The 21,332-nt window shown below is 44.0% G+C and overlaps 2 protein-coding genes across 4 annotated transcripts; one reads left to right on the forward strand and one right to left on the reverse strand.

Moving 5' to 3' along the window:
- Window positions 1-1,179: 1,179 nt before the first annotated feature.
- LOC115141358 (COP9 constitutive photomorphogenic homolog subunit 7A) lies at window positions 1,180-11,834 on the forward strand. 3 transcript variants are annotated; one of them, XM_065000136.1, is made up of 8 exons: window positions 1,180-1,286; window positions 3,579-3,701; window positions 3,856-3,931; window positions 4,881-4,969; window positions 6,935-7,137; window positions 7,519-7,624; window positions 8,411-8,589; window positions 11,231-11,834. In XM_065000136.1, exons 1-7 carry the CDS (start codon window positions 1,188-1,190, stop codon window positions 8,582-8,584), a joined length of 870 nt encoding a protein of 289 aa, XP_064856208.1. In that variant the 5' UTR covers window positions 1,180-1,187; the 3' UTR covers window positions 8,585-8,589; window positions 11,231-11,834. The 3 variants fall into 3 exon arrangements, with proteins under 3 accessions (XP_064856208.1, XP_029535996.1, XP_029535995.1); XM_029680136.2 differs by having other exon boundaries at window positions 1,181-1,286; window positions 8,411-8,580; XM_029680135.2 differs by having other exon boundaries at window positions 1,196-1,286; window positions 3,532-3,701; window positions 8,411-8,580.
- Window positions 11,835-13,429: 1,595 nt separating this feature from the next.
- Window positions 13,430-21,321, reverse strand: pianp (PILR alpha associated neural protein). The gene is made up of 5 exons (XM_029680138.2): window positions 20,393-21,321; window positions 19,729-20,144; window positions 18,949-19,027; window positions 16,755-16,898; window positions 13,430-15,209 (listed from the first exon to the last, which is right to left on the reverse strand). The coding sequence occupies exons 1-5, from the start codon at window positions 20,401-20,403 to the stop codon at window positions 15,188-15,190; spliced, it is 672 nt and encodes a 223-aa protein (XP_029535998.1). The 5' UTR covers window positions 20,404-21,321; the 3' UTR covers window positions 13,430-15,187.
- Window positions 21,322-21,332: the final 11 nt, after the last annotated feature.

Genomic DNA, 21,332 nt, shown 5'->3' on the forward strand with positions numbered 1-21,332 from the left:
ATCAGAGGGAAAGAGAGAGGGAATCAGAGGGAAAGAGAGAGGGAATCAGAGGGAAAGAGAGAGGGAATCAGAGGGAGAGAGAGAGTGAATCAGCGGGAAAGAGAGAGGGAATCAGAGGGAATCATAGGGAAAGAGAGAGGGAATCAGAGGGAAAGAGAGAGGGAATCAGAGGGAAAGAGAGAGGGAATCAGAGGGAGAGAGAGAGTGAATCAGAGGGAAAGAGAGAGGGAATCAGAGGGAAAGAGAGAGGGAATCAGAGGGAAAGAGAGAGGCTGAGATGTAGTGTGAAGGAAAAGGGATACAGAAAAATCGTTTAAATAGTATATTGAGTAGAACATCATTAGATTTAGTGTAAAATATTTGGTTATCTATTTAGTTTCTCCCTGACTCTGGCACACACTCCAGTACAGTAGGTGACGGTAATGCATCATCATAAGGTTGGATGCCAATTGCTGATAAACCACATCAAAGAAGATAATATTTTGCCACCAGATGGCACTATTTTAAAAGCAACCATCTGGTCCACTCAGTCAATTCAATTAATTTGACTTTATTGACATGGCAAGTTCATTATTACTTACATTGTCAAAGTATACATATCGAAAAATAAAATAAAACTATATATATATATATATAAATAAATGGTGGGATCAACAGCAATAATAATAGTAGTAGTGGACATGAGATTACCATTAACAACAACTACAACAACAATATTCATAAGAACAACAATATATTAAAGCAATGGTAGTAGACCCGTGTCAACATGACTGAGATATATGACATGACGTGGTATGAAAGACAAAACAAAACAAGAGGGGAAATATTATCGACATTACTTTGCACTTTTCACTGGCTGTCCCTCAGGTTGTGGCAGGAGGACACATATTTGTCTGCCAAAACTGCACATTTTGGCTTTTCACCCAATAAATATTTGATTTTATCTTCATCTTTTATAGTTTCAAATTCTTTGTATTGAATTATAATTTTGGGAAAGAAATATTCTCTTAGGTCTGAGTATTTGTCACAGTGTAATAGGAAATCTGTCCCCTGGAGAAGAGTGAGCACAGACTGTCCTCTCTGGGCAGCCAGGTTTGTCTGTGGCGACCGGTCTCTATAGCCAGACTGTGCTCAGTCCCTTGTCAGTCAAGACAAACACTACCCTCCTCCTTTTCACGTTTCGTCCAATGAGCAGGGATGTTCCCCTTTGTTGTCAAACGTGCACTGACCGCGGAACTGAGCGATTCGGGGGACAGGCTATCAACTTGAGTTTGCTTACCAATAAGGTTATTTGTTGCTTTTATTTTATTTGAACATATTTGTAAACTAGTTTTTTTAATAAAGGTAATCGCACGGTTGCCCTTGCACCACTTAGATACGTTAGAGTTGAGTCGGTAGATAACGAAAAACAGGATAGAGGCCTAACGTTACCGCTTTACAGTCATGTTGTGGTAACTTTAGCAGCAGCTAGCATGACTCTTCATAGTCATACTGTACTAAGTTAGCTCTTATGTGCTAGTTTTGCTACCTAATTGGGTCAAACTTTAGCAATCTTTTTAGTTTGTGCTCCTTTGGGCCCGTTTTTAAGTAGCATTTCTCTTGAAAATATGCTATAAAGAGCTAGTGAACTAACGTTAGCTCGCTTCTAAGCTAGCGTGCAATCGGTTGTTCATGACTGTGACGCTAGCTAGCTATCATTAGTATTAGTCAGAAAATCGGTCCCTGCCCTGGGACTCAGCATTGAATGAGCTTGACTCAAAACACTCCACACTAGGGCCAAGTTTAGTAGGTCGAACGATGCAGATAGAATTGATCTGACATGATTCCTTGTTTTACATGTCAGTTAATATTTTCCCTACTGAATGTGCCCAGGTTAGCCTACAGTAGCCGACTATTTGAGGCTAACGTTAATTGGCGACCTAAATAGCTACATTGTGAAGTAGTAGCCAAGTGTCCAAAGTCATGATTATCTGACAATGGCATGGAGTGTCCTAGGAAGGTTAGTACTATGTAGCTAGCTAGGCTATTTGTAAGTACTGCTGTGTCTCCCTAATACTCTCTCCAAATAGCACAGCATATCAAATACAAGTAGGTTAGATCTCAAATAATACATTCTCAGTGCTTTTAGTAGGGCCAATTTACATTTACATTTAAGTCATTTAGCAGACGCTCTTATCCAGAGCGACTTACAAATTGGTGCGTTCACCTTAAGACATCCAGTGGAACAGCCACTTTACAATAGTGCATCTAAATCTTTTAAGGGGGGTGAGAAGGATTACTTTATCCTATCCTAGGTATTCCTGAAAGAGGTGGGGTTTCAGGTGTCTCCGGAAGGTGGTGATTGACTCCACTGTCCTGGCGTCGTGAGGGAGTTTGTTCCACCATTGGGGGGCCAGAGCAGCGAACAGTTTTGACTGGGCTGCGCGGGAACTGTACTTCCTCAGTGGTAGGGAGGCGAGCAGGCCAGAGGTGGATGAACGCAGTGCCCTTGTTTGGGTGTAGGGCCTGATCAGAGCCTGGAGGTACTGAGGTGCCGTTCCCCTCACAGCTCCGTAGGCAAGCACCATGGTCTTGTAGCGGATGCGAGCTTCAACTGGAAGCCAGTGGAGAGAGCGGAGGAGCGGGGGTGACGTGAGAGAACTTGGGAAGGTTGAACACCAGACGGCAGCGGCGTTCTGGATGAGTTGTAGGGGTTTAATGGCACAGGCAGGGAGCCCAGCCAACAGCGAGTTGCAGTAATCCAGACGGGAGATGACAAGTGCCTGGATTAGGACCTGCGCTGCTTCCTGTGTGAGGCAGGGTCGTACTCTGCGGATGTTGTAGAGCATGAACCTACAAGAACGGGCCACCGCCTTGATGTTAGTTGAGAACGACAGGGTGTTGTCCAGGATCACGCCAAGGTTCTTAGCGCTCTGGGAGGAGGACACAATGGAGTTGTCAACCGTGATGGCGAGATCATGGAATGGGCAGTCCTTCCCCGGGAGGAAGAGCAGCTCCGTCTTGCCGAGGTTCAGCTTGAGGTGGTGATCCGTCATCCACACTGATATGTCTGCCAGACATGCAGAGATGCGATTCGCCACTTCTTCAAAATTTCATATTCATATTAAGCAAGGTCCATTTAATGATGTAAAATAATAATCTGCGTCTCTGACTAGCTTTGACCAGAAGGGTGTTTTTCAAAACACTTGCCTACACATCAGTTTATGAGAGTGAAAATTGAATTACTGACTTGGAGTCTTGCCACAAGGGCTATTCATATGATTGTTTGGTTAGACAGAGCTACAGGCATACATTAATAAAGTATTAAAGTTGTCTTGCTATTTAAAAAAAAAGCTGATCAGCCTCTCAAATGTAAGATATGCAGTATTAACTGTTCATTGAAGGCCAACTATTTTATTCAAGACATTCTGTCTCTTTTTACCTTTCCTATCTTCCCCCTTTCTCTCACGCTCTTGCATTATCTGTCATTACTTCTCTTATCCTCATTTTGTCTTTCTCCTACTCACTTCTGTTTGCCTTCTGTCCTTTTAGCTCCTGCACATACTCTCACTCTGTTTTTCTCTCTCTCTCTCTCTCAGATGGAGGTAGAGCAGCTCCTCTCTCTCTCAGGCCCGGCGTTGGCCCAGGCCATAAGCTCTCTGCTGGAGACACCAGGCCTCTACGTGTTCTCAGACATCCTTGAGCTGCCCAACGTCAGAGAGGTAACACACACACTCACATGTAAGCACACTCACAAACAAGCACACCGTCACAGCCATTATCAAGGCACAGCTCTCACAGGAGGTGGTATAGCTAGAGACCATAACAAGCCCCCTCTATCTGTCCCCCACCACCCACCTTCTCCTCTACCCCAAGCTGGAGACAGGCCCGCACGCACCAGTGTATCAGCTACTCAACCTCTTCGCCTATGGAACCTACTGTGACTATAAAGGTATGACAGTGGCAGGCAGCGCTGCTGTGTAAAGAAGTCATCTAATATCCCTGGAGCTGTTTTATTATTAGCAGTATTTCTCTCCCCGCCAATTGGCCCTGCAGGCCAGGCTTCTCATCACTGTTGTAGGTTGTCACAGCCCCCTGTAATTTACAGAGTCAACCACAATACTTTATTTTGATCCTATACGAGGAGCCAAGTGACAATTCTTTTGCTCGATAGAGGTTGCGTCCCCAATAACCTCTCCTTTCTCTAGAAGTATGCACTTGTTCACTTTCCTTTGTGGATTTGGAAATTCTGGTTGGAAAAAATGGGGTCCCCGCTGAAACAGTTGACTACCATTGCTCTAGCCTGCCTACACCAATCCAATGCTTGTACATTTGTGGGAAGTAATGACACTTCAAGAGGAAGGAGAGATTATTGGGACTCAACCAGGGACAGACTTCTCTCAGGCATTTTGTTAGACATTCATATTGGTTGTAATTGGTTGCATTGTCACAAACTGCCAAATGAAATCCTGAATATCCTTTGAAATACCTGAATATGTAAAGGACTTGTCATTCTTTAGCAACACATTTAGTAACAAGACTTAATAAGAGACAAGCAAAAACGGAAGAGAGAAATACAAATATTTTTATGTCAACACATCGTATTCACTTCATAGTGCTTTTTAGAATTGCAAAATGGAGCACTGAGGAAAAACTGTCAATACTCAAGTTTTTTTTAAAGCAACCACATACGCAGGCAACACACACTCAAATGATTTTTCATTGTATTCCCTTGTGGAATTTAAAAGGCAGCAGCAGTTTCTGCCTGGACAGAGCCTGTACCCCTGTGTTTGTAATGATGTTTGTCCTTGTTATGAAAGGTCCCTGTCATGATGTGTCCCTTTCTGTTGCTCTCGCTTTCTTTCTTTTCCTTGTCTGTTTGTGGTATGTTATTCTTTCAGAGAGGGCAGCCTCTCTCCCAGAGTTGACCCCAGCTCAGAGGAATAAACTCCGTCACCTCTCCATCATCAGTCTGGCATCCAATCTCAAGGTAGAGTACCACCCATTCATCTGGTTTTAAATTCCTTACTCTGCTAGCTTTAGTACGCTCAATGTGGGTCACTCACATTATAATTATGGAAATAGTTGACAATGATATGTAATATAATGATAGCCATCATCCGTTTGCCATTTAATCTGAAGGTAACGCTCTCTGGACTTATCTTGTCTAGTTTTTCTGTTTATTTTGTTATTAAAGAATTGCAGGTCAAATAATAATTCTGTGCAGTTTTTCCATGGACTCCAATAGCCTACCTACAATTGTAGTCCTACCAATACTCAGCAAGCTTCAGTACCAAAAATAGCAAGTAATTCACTCAACTTTGATTTTAATGATGTGGTTATGAGACAACTTGCTTTGTAACTTTGACACATTAACAAGATACATTACTCTGTGTTGTGAAGGACTTTATTAAGAGCCTGTCTGTGATGTGATCTAACTTTATTTATATCACATAGATGAGAATGATAGCAGCTGAGAATTAAATCATTATGAGATACTGTGTTAAGTATCCTGTCCTTTCTTCTTGGAGCTCTCTGTCTCTTTATGTATTTGTTGCTCTCTGCTGTCTATTCATCTAACTCTTAAGATTGGCTCTCTCACCACCTCATTTCAACCCTATCCCCATTTCATATTTTTTTCTCCCCCCATCTCTCTTTCTACCTTGCTTTATGCCCATCTCTCATTCTCTCCACTCTCCCTAATAAATAATTTATTGATTCATTTCTCTCTTTCTCTATTACTCTCCCTTCTCCATTTCTCGTCTCGTCTTTCTCTTTCCGTCTTATTTTCTTTATATTGTCATAGTATAAGTATGCCACATTGAATGTCTGTATGGGCACACCTTAACGCAAAGATTCACCCATTAAAATGTTATATCGTTATATCTCTGAGCGATGTTCTATTGGTTCCCGGGGTCATTTCATGTTTTCATGTGTATCTGAGTTATTTGGCCGGCTGTATTTCTGTGCTTTAACGGTGAATCGCTCAGATACACATGAAAACATGAAATGACCCCGGGAATTGATGGAACATTGCTCAGAGATGCACAAAAACATTCCAAATGGGTGAATCTATCCTTTAATTGCCCAATAAAGACCAAAAGCCCCCATGCAGTCTTTGTCATTTTATTTTTTAAATCATCACTGTATGTCTAATAAATCACTGTTTATTAAAAGAAAATAACTACAAAATATATTTGTAAGAAAATATGTCCCCGAGCCTCCTTTGGCCCTTGAAATGCTCTGTTTGATCGTGTGGGCGTTAGGAAATAAATTTGAAGATATTTACATACACCGCCCTGATTGGCTGATAGGATGGCCTAGAGCCCACACACGTACCCTTAACAGTCATTGGTCTATTTAATCATATCACATTGTGGCATTATAATGTGGGCCAAATGATCCATCCCACCTGAACAGGCTGAAATTCCAAGCATTTTTTTCAAACAGCTTTTACACAAAGTGCATTATCATAATTTTCACAATTTCTGAATTTCTGACCAAATAGTATGGAAATATATAAATAAATAAAAGTTATATCCAATTTTTTCTTGCACTGCCCCTTTAAAACTCCCCTCTCTCTGGTAGCTATTTTGATGTAATGGTTTTGTAAATTTATATTGACCCGCCCTCCCTTCCTCTACCCCTCTCTTTTACCTTTCCATTCCTCACTCGTACATCATCTCTTCTCTCTCCTCACTGAAGTAATAAAGAGCATCTCAAATTCAACATCTTTCTCTCTCTGTGCCAGGTAACTTCTGTTGACCCAACATAGTAGAATTTGACGTTCTTTCTTGCCCTCTGTCCCCACCACCCTCACTCAACTCCCTCCTCACTGACATCATAAAGAGCATCTCAAATTCAACATCTATCTCTCTCTCTCTCCCTGTGCCTGTTCACTTCTATTGACCCAACATAATAGAATTTGACATTCTCTGTCTCCCTCTTCCCCCAGTGCCTGCCCTACTCTCTGCTCCTGCAGCAGCTGGAGCTGAAGAACGTGCGGGAGCTTGAGGACCTGCTGATTGAGGCGGTCTACTGTGACATCATTCAGGGCAAGCTGGACCAGAGGAACCAGCAGGTGGAGGTGGACTGCAGCGTGGGCCGAGACCTGGGGCCCAACGAGCTGCCCAACATAGCAAACACACTGCAGGAATGGTTAGTTAGTGATATGTGTGTGCGAAAGAGTCGTGCATGTGCCAGGGTTTTGAGTCAATTCCATTTCAATTCAGGAAGTAAACTGAACCCCCCCCCCAAAAATGGAATTGGAAGTGCAATTTCAGTTTACCTCATGAATAGACTCCAACCCAGGTGTGTGTGTATAGGACAAGGTTAAACTTTATTTATAGAACACATTTCTTACAGTGGATGCATAATAATGACCAATACGATTTCTAAATGAGACAAATTAAAATAGTAAAACAATAAAATAAAAACAGTGGACATGATAGATACAATAAATGATGTATAGAATGGGATAAAAATAGATAGTATGATCGGTCATATCAGTGTTTAAATAATTATCTGTCTCTCTCTCAGGTGTTCAGGATGTGAGGCGGTCCTGTGTGGGATCGAGGAGCAGGTAACCAGAGCCAACCAATACAGAGAGAGCCAGCTGAAGGTCAAAGTTCAGGTGGAGACAGAGGTTAGTACCAGTAGCCACTTTTCTCTGGGTACCGTCAAAGATCCTCTATTATATTGACAAGATAGTCAAGTGACAGCTCTAACAATGGAAATACATGTCCTCAAAGATGGAGGGCAGGCAGGAGGCGGCGAGATCTGGTGGGTCTATTCTAGCTAATGAGGCACCACTCCATTATAGAGGTGTTTTGCCACTTGCTGAAATGGCACGTGCATCCACTTATATCATTGCATTCGTAAACAACTTAACCATTACCATAGCACATTAGCAATTAAATGTTTTGTTGACCAAATTTGACACCCATTAATCTCAATGCAAAAATTCCTCACTTCGTTGTCTTATTTTCGTGGACAGGTTTTGTCTGGAGTAAACGCTCTCGCTTCTCTTCTTCCTCTCTGGTAGAGGTGAAGCCATAAGCAAAACGTATACTCATTACTCAATGACCTAATTCTGTGTCCAATTTAGAGCTCTGTCCAGTGTCTTTATTTAGGCTGTAGGCCAGAGGTGGCTTTTCTGTCCTCTGAGTCAGTCTTCAGTTACTCTCCAACCTCTTCTTATTAGAAATAATAACAACACCTTAAGCTTTTCACACTACTGAGCCAAACCAGTGCCAAGCCAAGCTGTATTGGGCTGGCCTGGTTACGCATCCACCATAGCTGCTGGAAAGGACCTTGTGAGAAGAAAATTTCCAAGACAGCCCAGTACATTCCGAGTCGGCCTTAGTTTGAATCAGGCACTTCTGTTCTGTCCTAAACTCCATTAGTTTACCTTTCCTTCACTCTCTCTCAGGTGTCAAACCTCCAGAAAACCCTAAAGGCCAGCTCCGCCTCCCCGTCGTCCGGCCCCGCCGCCGCTGGAGCCGCATCCAATCAGGATGCAGACCAGCCGGCCGAGCCACGAGACCCCGCCTCCTCTCAGGAACCACGGCAACCGGGCAAGAAGAGTTCAAAGGTCAAAGGGTAAGTAAGGTGATGTTCCTTCGGTCAATCCCATATTTTCATTGATTGTGTGTCTATTCTTTTGGGATAGGCGTTACCATTTGATGTTGGTGGGCTATCCTCAGGGTCATGTTCTTTAGGGCAAGCAACAGAAACCATTTTAAAAAATTTTTCGCATCAAACAAAAAAATATAAGTCCAGGTAATACCTGTTTCAGTCCTAGGTGTCTTATGAACATGACCTCGTCCTTCCAGGGTCACGGCAGAGGTGTGGTTCAAGCCGAGGCAAGAATAAACATTTGTGTGTATTTTCAAAAACATTCCAATCACTTCAGACGAATTCAAACGGCACGGAATCGATTATGCAACCACTGGATTTCATGTCATTTCGCAGCATCTTCAACTCGAACACAGTAATATTTTGGTTGTTTGTACAGCAAACATCCATTTAAACACCAGCTGCCAGTGGAAGTGGGAACAGTGACTGTATGTGTGTCTGCATAGCGTATCTTCATTAGCCTGAGAGGCTGTGCTTTGTAGTGGTACTCACAGTGGTACCAGTGGCCCTCTCTCTTCTGGGCCAATTACAACACTAATTCCTTATCTGTCCTGGATTTTTCTTTTATGTTACTGAAGTGAGTAAAAAATATATATAAATTTAAAAAAGCTTCAGGTGTTAAAAGGAAATGTTTATTTTTCTGTTCCAGTTAAACAAGTGATTATAATTCATTTACTAGGGGACATTTTGACAATGAAAGAAAAATGTAGAGATGATTTAAGATTCTTGGTGGCATTGGACTTTATTCACTGAAAACAGTTTAACTGGAGATTTGGATTGCCTCACATGAAAAGCATTCACAGTATCTACTGTAAACCACCTTCTCGTGGTAGGAGTAGTACAGTAATAGTAATTTGTTTGCCAACATTGTAATTGAAACATCCCTGCAATAATATGTGGCGTAATGAGTTGAACCAAAGGCCATCATAAACAAACCTTGTTCACAACGGTGTTGTGTTACAACTATCATTCAACTTGAACTAAAACAGGAATTTATTTGCTTGATTTGAGAAATTGGCATATAATACAAAGCAGGTTCAATGAGTTAGCCAGTCCCCCCCAGAATATTTAGACAAGTTAGCTGGCTAACTGATTTATCCATCGCCCTATACTAAGAATCTGGTTTGAGAAATTAGCGAGGTAACTTTGGTCAACTCTGGGTTCAACTCGGGATAACCGGTGACACGAATGTGGCTATATTTCTATAGAAAAGAATCCTTCAGAACTAACCTGCTCTGGGACAGACTAGGGCTAACTCATTTGATTTGAATATAGTGTCTGAGCCGCGAGTTAAGGATCAATTAAATCAGATTGCCTCCCCCCATAAATATTGCGTCGTCATCCTCTTCATTTGAGGAAGACGACTCTTTTAAATATTTTATTAATCAAATGTTTTTTTTGTGTACATTTTTTTTAAATGTTAAAATACCTAGCACATTACACATTTAGTAATGACAGAATGCATTTGAAACATCACGCACGGTAAAACATTTGTACGACTTAATCAAAACATGTTATCGATAGTAACGTTAGTGGGTAAAAGGCGCTTGTTCTTTGACGAGCACACCAAAGACGGCATTCCGATACGTGATAAAAGAAAAACGGCACTTCTAACAGCCCATTTCCCACCATAGCCTGCTGAATTTGCAAGATAACTTTTCTTTCATTCTGATTTCGGGCACAAATGAAAATGTGACACCGACTGGCCCATGGATGTACGTGTTAGCATTGTCTTTGTAAAGAGTTCGCCGTTGGAAATGAACACGCAGTTACAAGCTCAGCTCGAGTAAGCGGCGGGTGCACGATCAATATCCACCTTGCACCTTCGTAAAATGAATAAAGGCCTGAGCTGGAATGTGAAGCTAACTGACACTGAGTAGATCTGGCTTGCATCGTAGTATTGGACAGGATGCGAACAGGTGACTGACGTCAAGCTGACATCTTCCTCATACCCCTCTTCTGTTTAGTGAAGACAGGCGTGTATTGGAGATCAGCCTTTAAAAGCCGTTTGAAGTGGGGAATGTGAACATGCGCTACCTGTTATATACTACGCTGGTCTGCTCCCACCTGTAGATTTGATTCAGACTGCATGAAATGAGAGGGGATACAGAGACGGGGAGATGGAGGGTGGGGTCGGGATTCATACCCACATTGGGTTGATGTATGTGTGCTGCATGCGGTGGTCTTACACGCTTAGACCAGCCGCAGTCATTCATATATTTGTAAAAACATTTTTTTTTGTGATTTAGGGACCCCCCCCCCCCACACTGACATGCAGGGATCAATCATCTAGCGGTCCTGGGGACCCCCAAGGGGTGAATATTCAGGTTTTTGCCCTAGCACTACACAGCGGATTCAAATAATCAAAGCTTACTGATGAGTTTGGGAAACACTGATCTAGCGCAAGGTGCGGCGTGTGAAATTACCTCGGAGCAGAGCGACAATCTGCCTTCAGGAGAAATTCCACTTTGATACCCGCCTACGTCTATTGGAGAGCCGGCGCTTATCTGCTGCAACGTGAAGAGATACCCGGACTTGAGAAGAAACGGCTGCTTGTTGGAGACGTCATTTTAGGGTAATGTAATAACTGTTGTCTGTTTTTGTTTGGTCTCAGGCTCCGTGGAAGTGGGAAGATCTGGTCCAAGTCCAACTGAAGGCAGAGATGCAGAGAGACCCGGAACACCCCCCACTGATCCACTGTCAGATGGATGGACAGACACATAGACCCACACACTCTAGACTGATAATGTGACCAATGCACAGACAACACACTAAGATTTACACACACATCCATGCACGCGCATACACACACACACACTGTATATGTGTGTATGTCTGTATATATGTATATACAGACACTGAGTCAGACAGACACACTTGCAGTGTCTGACACCCATTCTGATAGGTGTGTACACACAACCAGACAGACGGACTATCTGCACTGTGTATATACACAGACCCAAACCCATTCTAACATGTACACAGAGACAGACAGAGAGAGACAGACCGAGTATAATCTTCTCTGGGCAGAGCTTCGCTGCTGTGTGTATTATCAGGAGAAGCAGAGCCACAAGCAGTGAAACTGAATGTGTGTATTTGATGTGTGTACTCTGTGTTACACTTTTTGTTTGTTTGTATTTTTTTCTGCTGAGGATTGAGTTGAGACGTATAAAATCAGGATATTAATTGTTGGTAATAAATTGAACCCCCTCTATTCATTTAGTCTCTGTTTTTTTGGGCATACTTTAAAGTGCAATTGGAGGTTGCATCACTAGCTAAATGTTAACTCACAGAAGGGGGATATCTGTGTTAGGTCAGACCCTTAATTAGGTTATCCCCAAAGAGACTAATATATTAGAGCGCTGGAACTACCCCTGTGATCAGTCGGCTTGGTTACACACACTCTCAGCCTAATTTTCTCTGCCACATACACACATCAGACAGACACACATAGGGCATTCATATTTGATATCGGTATATTTTGCCCAAAGCTTCTATTTCACCGTCAAAATTGCCTGTCGGAATTGTCTGCCCTCCCTCCCCCCAATCACACGCTCCAAATTTCATTTTTCACGTTCAATCCTGTCCGTGTCCCTTTTTCGCTCGCTCGCTTTCTTTCTCTCTCCTCAGCCTCCCTCTGTTTTCTCTAAAAACCCTCTCTCCCTATCCTGCATGACGTTAATGGTAGCTATTAACTCCCATGGAACCCACAGAGAGAGAGAGAGAGAAAAGGGGGATGGAGAGACAGGGAAATTATCCTATTCTGTTTTAACCCCATTTCCACTTCCCAACTTTTTTTCTCCCCCTTTCCGTCCCTCTCTATAAATAGCCGTGTTAATTTCAGTCAGTGTGATTGAGCTTTACTGTTTCACAGTTTGCTCGGTTCCTACCAGATGGGAGCCGTGAGTTCTAGCAGCTGTACACCTAGGTGGCAAAGTGGTCTAAGGCACTGCATCTCATTGCAAGAGGCGTCACTGCAGTCCCTGGTTCGAATCCTGCATCACATCCGGACGTGATTGGGAGTCCCATAGGGTGGCGCACAATTGGCCCAGCATCGGCCGTCGTAAATAAGAATTTGTTCTTAACTGACTTGCCTAGTTAAATAAAGGTTACGTTAAAAAAAAAGTGTGTTTATGTGGCTGTGAGAGGGATACTTTGTGCGTAAAACTTCAGATGTGACTTTGCATGTGTATACCTAACTGTGTGTCCTTCCTTAAACACACAGACTACGGAGCTCTACAGCGTCTTCTGGTTGGACTCATAATCAGCCTATAGTTAACTTTGGAGTGGACTTCAGCCAATCAATTACTTTGATTGATCATTAAAATGCCCAGAGGAAATGCAACAGCAGACACTGTCCTCTGTTTCTCTCTCACACCGCAGCTTCTAATACTTCCAGTAAATGTAGGATTTTCTATGGGTATGTCTCAACAGTGTAAAGTGGCTTGCTCTCCTGTATCTTATTACAGATTCGAAAGCACATTAGTTTAGGATGATGTAGTGTAGACCTGACCTAGGATAAAAGAGAGAAGAAGAGAGATTGTCATGATCAGGAAGTATAACTGCACCAGTGCCATATATTTATATTTTAATACATGGCTCTGATCTGCACTAGAAGCCAAATGGAACTCGCAGTTAATGGATTTGAATGACACAATTAGAACACATGGCTCCCATGTGTATTTCCTGGTCTCTTTTATGACAATCTCTCTTCTCCTCATCATAAAGTTTAGTACAGATGCTAGGTTGGAGATAATGGTTAAGACATAATAATTGTAATATCCCATATGTCTTTGCATAAATGAGGTAGGATTCTAAACGAAGGGATCGGGGATGCTAGTTAGCAACAGCACCTGTCCCATGAATCTGTTGCTTTTTCATAAGTCTCCTCGTGGAAATATTAGGTTGTCGTAACCTGGGTATCTTCAACCTAGGACGGATGAAGGAAAGGAGGCAACTCAGGCCAGTTGAGATACATCCATTGTTCTCCTGTAAAGGCTGGCCCTCGCACATTGTCAATTCTATCTTGACCCAAAGCCACTGGCCAGTGAAGTCCAGTCGGATACAGTGGTAAAACACCAGTGTTGAGTTTTTATTGTTTTTCCATCATACAGTGGAACCACACGTCTACAGGTATGCTACTGAGAACCAAGGAAACACTAGACTGCAGAACGACACGAGTCACGTGTATGATATGATGTCACAACACTATGTGTACTAGTGTAGTGGAAGTCCAGAGGGTCATTTCTCAAAGCTGGTGGAAGAGTCGGACAGGTAAATTACCCTAACATCCTACAGTAAACACTAGTGTAAGCTTTGAAGTCAGTGAAGAATTCTGATAGAAACAACAGATGATGGTAATATGACTCATTACTTCTGGACTGTATCATTTACACCCATTATGTTAACCTGCAACCACCATTGATTGTACCACATGTATCGTTTGATTGTACTGATTGCAATATATGGCAAACATGTATTGCACATCGTTTACACCACTATTTTCATATACAACAAGGATAACTTTCTGCAAGTTCCCTAGTTTTCCAGAAATCCCAGTTGGGAAATTCCTGTATTTCCTTCCCTCCTAATTCCAGGAATCTTCTAACCGGGATTGGCTGAAAAACCTGGGAGTTTTGGGAAAAGTACAGAATTTCACAACCCTATATTAGAGCAGTACTATATAAACACTGCTCATCCCCATGCTCCAGAGACAAAATAACACGCTCACAAAGGCACAACAAAGAGAACCGGCAAAGAAGCGAGAAAATTAAAGGAACAAATGAAGAGAATAATTTAGGGAATTAAAAAACACCCAGAAAACACATTGCGAATGTGGAAGCTGCAGTGGGCCTATTTGCATTCCAAGCTTCCAAGCGGGAGTAAACAGCGATTTTTGGACCGTGTCGTGTTAAGCACATTGGCTGCTGGCGAAAACATTGCCAACCAGCTTTGTGAAATACCCCCTTCAGTCCTAGGAAACAGGGATCGTTTTAACCCTTCACCAGCTAGCTGAACAACCATATTTCAGTTTCAGATAACACACATATTTCACGTTCAACTAAGTTTCAACAACCAAGTCCACTATTTCATCATAGTTCAAGGTTCAGCTACACAAGATAGCTGTATGAATATTCCAAAATATTCCCCATATAGCTATGCGGTTTTGGCACCGGCGGGAATTAAACGTTCTATTGATATCTAACACGGTTTGCTTGTGAATTAGTCAAAGCGGAGGGAGCTGTACGTGTGTTGCTGCTACAGCCCGGGGCAGTACAGACAACGGAATATAAAACAGAGCTGAAGGCTCGGTCGGTCGACAGTGACAGAGAGCCATAGGAAAGTGGAGAACAGAGGCGTGGGAGGATGGCAGCAGGAAGGAAGGGATGAGATCGGGCTTTTCTCCGTCAGGAAGAAGGGATGGAGGGAAAAAGAGGTTTTGCCATGGCTGGATACCTGGTTTCCTGATGTTCATTTTCACAGTCAAAGATAAATAGAAGAACGCGGTGGGCCACGGCGGGCACATCCCCCGGCGGTGTTGACGTTCCCCTTCGCATCCCGTAGAAAAGCCTCAGAGGTTCACCACGGGGATCCTGACAGAGAGAGAGAGGGGGCAGAGGAAAAGGGTTAAGGGACAGGAGAAGGGTAGAACTGGAAAAAGGGTTAAGGGACAGGAGAAGGGTAGAACTGGAAAAAGGGTTAAGGGACAGGAGAAGGGTAGAACTGGAAAAAGGGTTAAGGGACAGGAGAAGGGTAGAACTGGAAAAAGGGTTAAGGGACAGGAGAAGGAGAAGGGTAGAACTGAAAAAAGGGTTAAGGGACAGGAGAAGGGTAGAACTGGAAAAAGGGTTAAGGGACAGGAGAAGGAGAAGGGTAGAACTGTATAAAGGGTTAAGGGACAGGAGAAGGGTAGAACTGGAAAAAGGGTTAAGGGACAGGAGAAGGGTAGAACTGGAAAAAGGGTTAAGGGACAGGAGAAGGGTAGAACTGGAAAAAGGGTTAAGGGACAGGAGAAGGGTAGAACTGGAAAAAGGGTTAAGGGACAGGAGAAGGAGAAGGGTAGAACTGTATAAAGGGTTAAGGGACAGGAGAAGGGTAGAACTGGAAAAAGGGTTAAGGGACAGGAGAAGGATAGAACTGGAAAAAGGGTTAAGGGACAGGAGAAGGATAGAACTGGAAAAAGGGTTAAGGGACAGGAGAAGGGTAGAACTGAAAAAAGGGTTAAGGGACAGGAGAAGGGTAGAACTGGAAAAAGGGTTAAGGGACAGGAGAAGGAGAAGGGTAGAACTGTATAAAGGGTTAAGGGACAGGAGAAGGGTAGAACTGGAAAAAGGGTTAAGGGACAGGAGAAGGGTAGAACTGGAAAAAGGGTTAAGGGACAGGAGAAGGGTAGAACTGGAAAAAGGGTTAAGGGACAGGAGAAGGGTAGAACTGTATAAAGAGTTAAGGGACAGGAGAAGGGTAGAACTGGAAAAGGGAGGAGGAGAGGGAAAAGAGCACTTCTAGAATTAGAACATAATACGTTATTAGTATTATATAACACTAGAGTAGGGAGAATTTGGAGTAGGTGAAAGAAAAGTACAAAAACCAGAGTAGGGGAAAGAAAGAGAGAAAAGTGGAACTGGAGCGGGAATGGGGGGTAGAAAGGACAAGAAGGAGAGGAGAAACGAGGAGAACTGGAGTAGAGTCCAATTATCCTGATTGAAATTAACTTTAAATCCCCGGCTATAAAAACATCATTTCATGGGTTGTGCGCTCACTGCTTCCAGAGCTGTGTGACTCATAGGAGAGGAAGTTCTAAAACACACATACATCTCACATCCATAACACTTCAGGCCTGTGTCTCCACAGAGACTAACACTGACGCCTAATTATGCACATATACCATTATGATGCTCATACACCACACGGGGAGAGGGAGCAAGCACTCCTTGACACATCATCCACTCACTGACAAACACACACACACATGCATCCACACATATATCCATGCAGACATTTGCAGACATAAATTGATTCAGACACAAAAGCGCGCACACACACACACACACACACACACACACACAAATCAATGTACTAACAACTCCACACAAACACTCTCCCTCTCTCTCCAGTGAGCTGGTGAGGCGACTCATTACCTTTCCCTGTCGGTAAAGGAGGGGGTGCCGTGCAGCGTCTGCCGGCTGTCCTCCAGAGCCAGGGAACGAGGGAGGGCGAGAGAGAGAGGGGGGGCCACGCCACGGGAAAGCGGGGGCTGGTGCTGGGAACAGCTGCGGTCGTAACTGGCAGAGAGAGAGACGGAGTAAAAGAGAGAGACGGAGAGCGAGACTGAGTGAGAGGAAAAGAGGAAATGACATGGGCATTTAACAGCGGCGAACACATTACAACGCCTCAGAGAGAGTTAATGCACTCATTTGACTCATTAAAGCACTGTCAGACGAGAGGGAGAAGAGGAGAGAGGTTGCAAGAAAGGGAGGGAGGGAGAGAAAGAGTGTGGTGGTCGAGGTTGAAATAGCGGGTAGAGAGAGAGAAAGGAAGAGGGTGAAGAGGTGAAGGAAACAGAGGGTGTGAGAGAGGTAAAGAGAAAGGGAGAGGGGATACCTAGTCAGTTGTACATCTGAATCACTTCAACTGAAATGTGTCTTCTGCATTTAACCCAACCCCTCTGAATCAGGGAGGTGTGGAGGGGGCTGCCTTAAATCGACATCCACGTCTTTGGCGCCCAGGGAACAGTGGGTTAACTGCCTTGCTCGGGGGCAGAACGGCAGACTTTGACCTTGTCAGCGCTGGGATTCGATCCAGCAATCTTTCGGGTTACTGGCCCAACGCTCTAACCACTAGGCTATCTTCCCGAAATGGGGATCGGGGGGAGAAATGAAAAGGAAGAAAGGGGGAGCGATGAAACGAGAGCGTGAGAAGAAGGGGATACAGGGCTGATGTGAGGAAACATTATTCCAATCACGTGTATGAGCTATGATGTTGTTGGCACAGTGAGAGTCACAGGTACACCCTACACAGCTCTTTGGAGCACTCACACACACAACAAAGACTTTTTCACAGCCACACACTGTAGATCACAGACATGCAGTTCCAGTCATGCAAACTATTCACATATGCATGTGTGTGTGTACTCACGCACACAACACACACACACACACACACACACACACACACACACACACAGTGAAACGTTCTCCAACATCGATTGCTTTTCCATTATCACAATCAACAGAATTCTATTCAATTCTATACGGTCTCGTCTCTCTTCAATCACCTACTTTTCTCCGTCAAACACCTATTCCATTCCCACTGTAACCTTCCCTCCATTCCTCACCACAATTTACCCAATATGTACATTCACAGTCATACTGAAACGGCAACAAAAGCCCACACTTACACAAGACAGAGAGAGAGAGATACTCTTGCTCCAATTAAGCACTGCAACAACACTTGTTTCCAGCACACACACTTTCAACCAGCCTACAGCGGAGACAGAGAGAGAGAGATAGCGGGAGAGAGAAAGAAGGAAAAAAAGGAGAGAGGGAGAGGGAGGGAGCGACAGAGAGAGATGGGGCTTATCGTGTATCGGCACACAGTGAGCAGAGGGATTATCTGAGGATCTGGAGCTGGCCCCGGCAGTGCTGGAAGTAATAGGAGACTGGGGAAGAAGATAAGAATACTGTGTGACGATCAAGGATCAACCAGAACCCAGTATTACTGAAAGGTGATGAAGCTAAATGAAAGTAAAGGATGAGGAATGGGGTTGAGAAAGAGAGAGAGAGAGGTGTGTGGGGGTGTGAAAAGAGAGAGTGGAGACAGGAAGGAGAGAGAGAAATTAAGAGTGACAGAAGGTAAGAAAAATAAAGCAGGGGAAAGAGACAAAAAGAGGGCAAGACAGAGAAAGAGATGGAGAGACAAATGGGAGAATAGGAGGAGTGAAAGAGTGAGAGAGCAGGTGGGAAGAAGAGACCTCCATTGTCAAACAACAGAAGCGAACAGCACGAGCCCTCCTCCAGAGGTCAGAGTTTTCATTTCACGTTAGAGTATGCACAACGCACACCCAGCTGATTTTATAGGTGAATGGTACATCAAAGATGATATGAAAACTAAAGAGAACACAGCGTCAACCCGAAGTGGTTGAAATTGCACCACCTTCAACCTCTGAAAGCCTTTAAACATTGGGAAGGTATTTTCATCCGCTATCTACAGTAGATCCGAGTTTTACCATTCCCATGTTCAAACAAATAACACTGTTGAAGGTCCCTGATGTACATAACAACTATGTTTCAGAGAAGGGGTAGAAAGAAAAAGAGGAGGGGGGGGGATTCTTACCAGAGTTTGGCTGTTATGATGACAGCAGTCAGGATGAGCAGAGAGGAGATGGTCACTGTGACGTAAAACTGAGGGTCCACTGGAGAACACACACACACACACGCACACACATACACGTACACACACACACACGCACGCACGCACGCACACACACACACACACGCACGCACGAACACACGCACACACATACACGTACACACACACACACACACACACACACACAGAGGAGTTACCGTTCACATGGTTGGAAATCAGCACAATAGAAGCAAACCAGTGTCATGTGCATTAGAGCATGTAACGGAAAACGCTTTGAAATGTTTTGCAACCAAAAACAAAAATGTGCGTTTCTTATTGGACAAGTCCAGGTAGACCATCCCTGTTTCAGTCATTTCTCATCCGTTTGGTGCCTTATGAATATAACCCAGGTCAACTGCAATGATGTAAGAAAAAAACACAACTCTGCTTTCGAGAATTCCCATACTGTCAGTAAAGAAACTCAAAGGAGAATGAGCCGATGAAGTCATCCATTCCATTGCTTGGTGTGTGATGTCACCCATTTCCTTTTGGTGTGCTTTTGTGAGTTCAGAAAACTCTATTAAGCATTCTCCACCATCAAGACACAGCCATCCATCCACACAAAGCCAGCCCAGTGGGAATTGAAGTTACTCCCTGATGCCCTCAGAGTTCTTCTGATGTCTTTGTTCCAAAACACTCTATTCTCATGCCCACCAACACAAATCCTTTCTTTCTTTAATCTTTACTGATTTCTATGGTGCCCACCTTCCTCAGGCTCTCTCTCCTCCGCCTCACTTCCTCCATCCTCCACTCCCTCTGCGTCCGGGGCCTCCAGCAGATCCAGGGGCTCCTGGGGCAAAACGCTGCCCGGTGCACTCTGATGATGCAGCCAGGCCTCAGCGGTTGTCGTGGGGACTTCGTGGCCATGGTGGTACAGGTCCGCTTCCTGGCTGGACAGGAAGTGATGCGTCTCGTCCTCCAGGGCTAGTGTGGGGCCCCAGTCCACGGACCAAATAGGGGTGGGTGTGACCTGTCCTGTGATGGACAGCTGGGCTGAGAAGGCCTCCACCTGCCCCTCGCCCTCGTCGTCACGGTTACAGGTTGAGGGTCGCGTCACCGCGGCAACCAGGAGAAAGAAAAGGCAGCGGTGGGTGGTCAGTCGTTTGACAGGAGAGATGGAGCTGAGAGAGAAAGAGAGAGAGAGAAGAAAGGAAGGAAGGAGAAAAGAAGAGAAAGACAGAGGGAGAAATAAAGAGAAGCAGAAAGAGGTGGGAGAGAAAAAAAAAGGGAGGCAGAAAGAGAAATAGAGCACGATTAACACTACAAATGCATTGTCCACTGTCTAACTGGACTCCTCATGCAACATGCATACAACCAGAGGGTCTGACTCTGTGTCCGTCTAAACATCCGCTCACTCTCTCCATCTTACCATCTCTCCATCGCTTCGTTCTGTTCACTGAGCCCCAACTCCTCCGATCATCTCTCTCTCTGGGAGGAAAGAAGAAAAAGAAAAGAGAGGAAGAGCGAAAGAGAGAGAGAGAAAGAGAGGGAGGGTTCACTTCTCTTCTGACACGGACTGATATTGAAAATGTAAACAGACACTCATAGACAGCAGTACAGGAATACACACACACCCCTCTCTCTCTCTCTCTCTCTCCTGGGCAGTGGCACTCCTGGCTGTCCAAAATGAGCGCTTCATTTTGCCACATGCTTATACAGTTCGCACATCAGACATGCAAGCACACGGCTGTGCACAAAACATTCATCATACGCATTCATGGGGCTAATATCCCATAAGGTGGTACTTTTAGCTCCAGAAAGATTGACTTCATATCTACTACCACTGTCACTCAGTCAACCAGACAGGAACATACACTCTATCTCTCTCTCTCTCACACACCCACCAGCAGACAACTCACTGTCACACAAGCACGCACACAACATTCACTCAGACAGATATCAGTTAACATGCCTACCTCTGGCTGAAGAGAGAGGGAATGAGGGAGACAGTGAGAAAGGGGGAGATATAGAGAGCGAGTAGGAAAAGGCATTGGTTGCCTTAGCGACAGAGACATGTAGAGTCAGAGAGAGAGAGAGAGCGAGGAGGAGGACGGAGGGAGACTGTAGGAAAGATTGAAATGCTAATTATGCTTTTAACTCGCTCAATTAAAAGGACAGCAAAAAAAAAATGTACTTGAGGACGGAAATAAGGAAGATACAGAAAATGACGTTAATATTCTCATTTTGGGGGCAGAGGAAAAAAGTATTCTGTTATGTTCAGAAAACACTGATACAAGCCAGAGAGTGGCGAGACAGAGAGGTGGAGGAAAATCAATATACATTCATTTACACAAGGACAGGTTGAGTGG

Source organism: Oncorhynchus nerka, linkage group LG14, assembly GCF_034236695.1.
Source record: "Oncorhynchus nerka isolate Pitt River linkage group LG14, Oner_Uvic_2.0, whole genome shotgun sequence".
Classification (NCBI taxonomy): Eukaryota; Metazoa; Chordata; class Actinopteri; order Salmoniformes; family Salmonidae; genus Oncorhynchus; species Oncorhynchus nerka.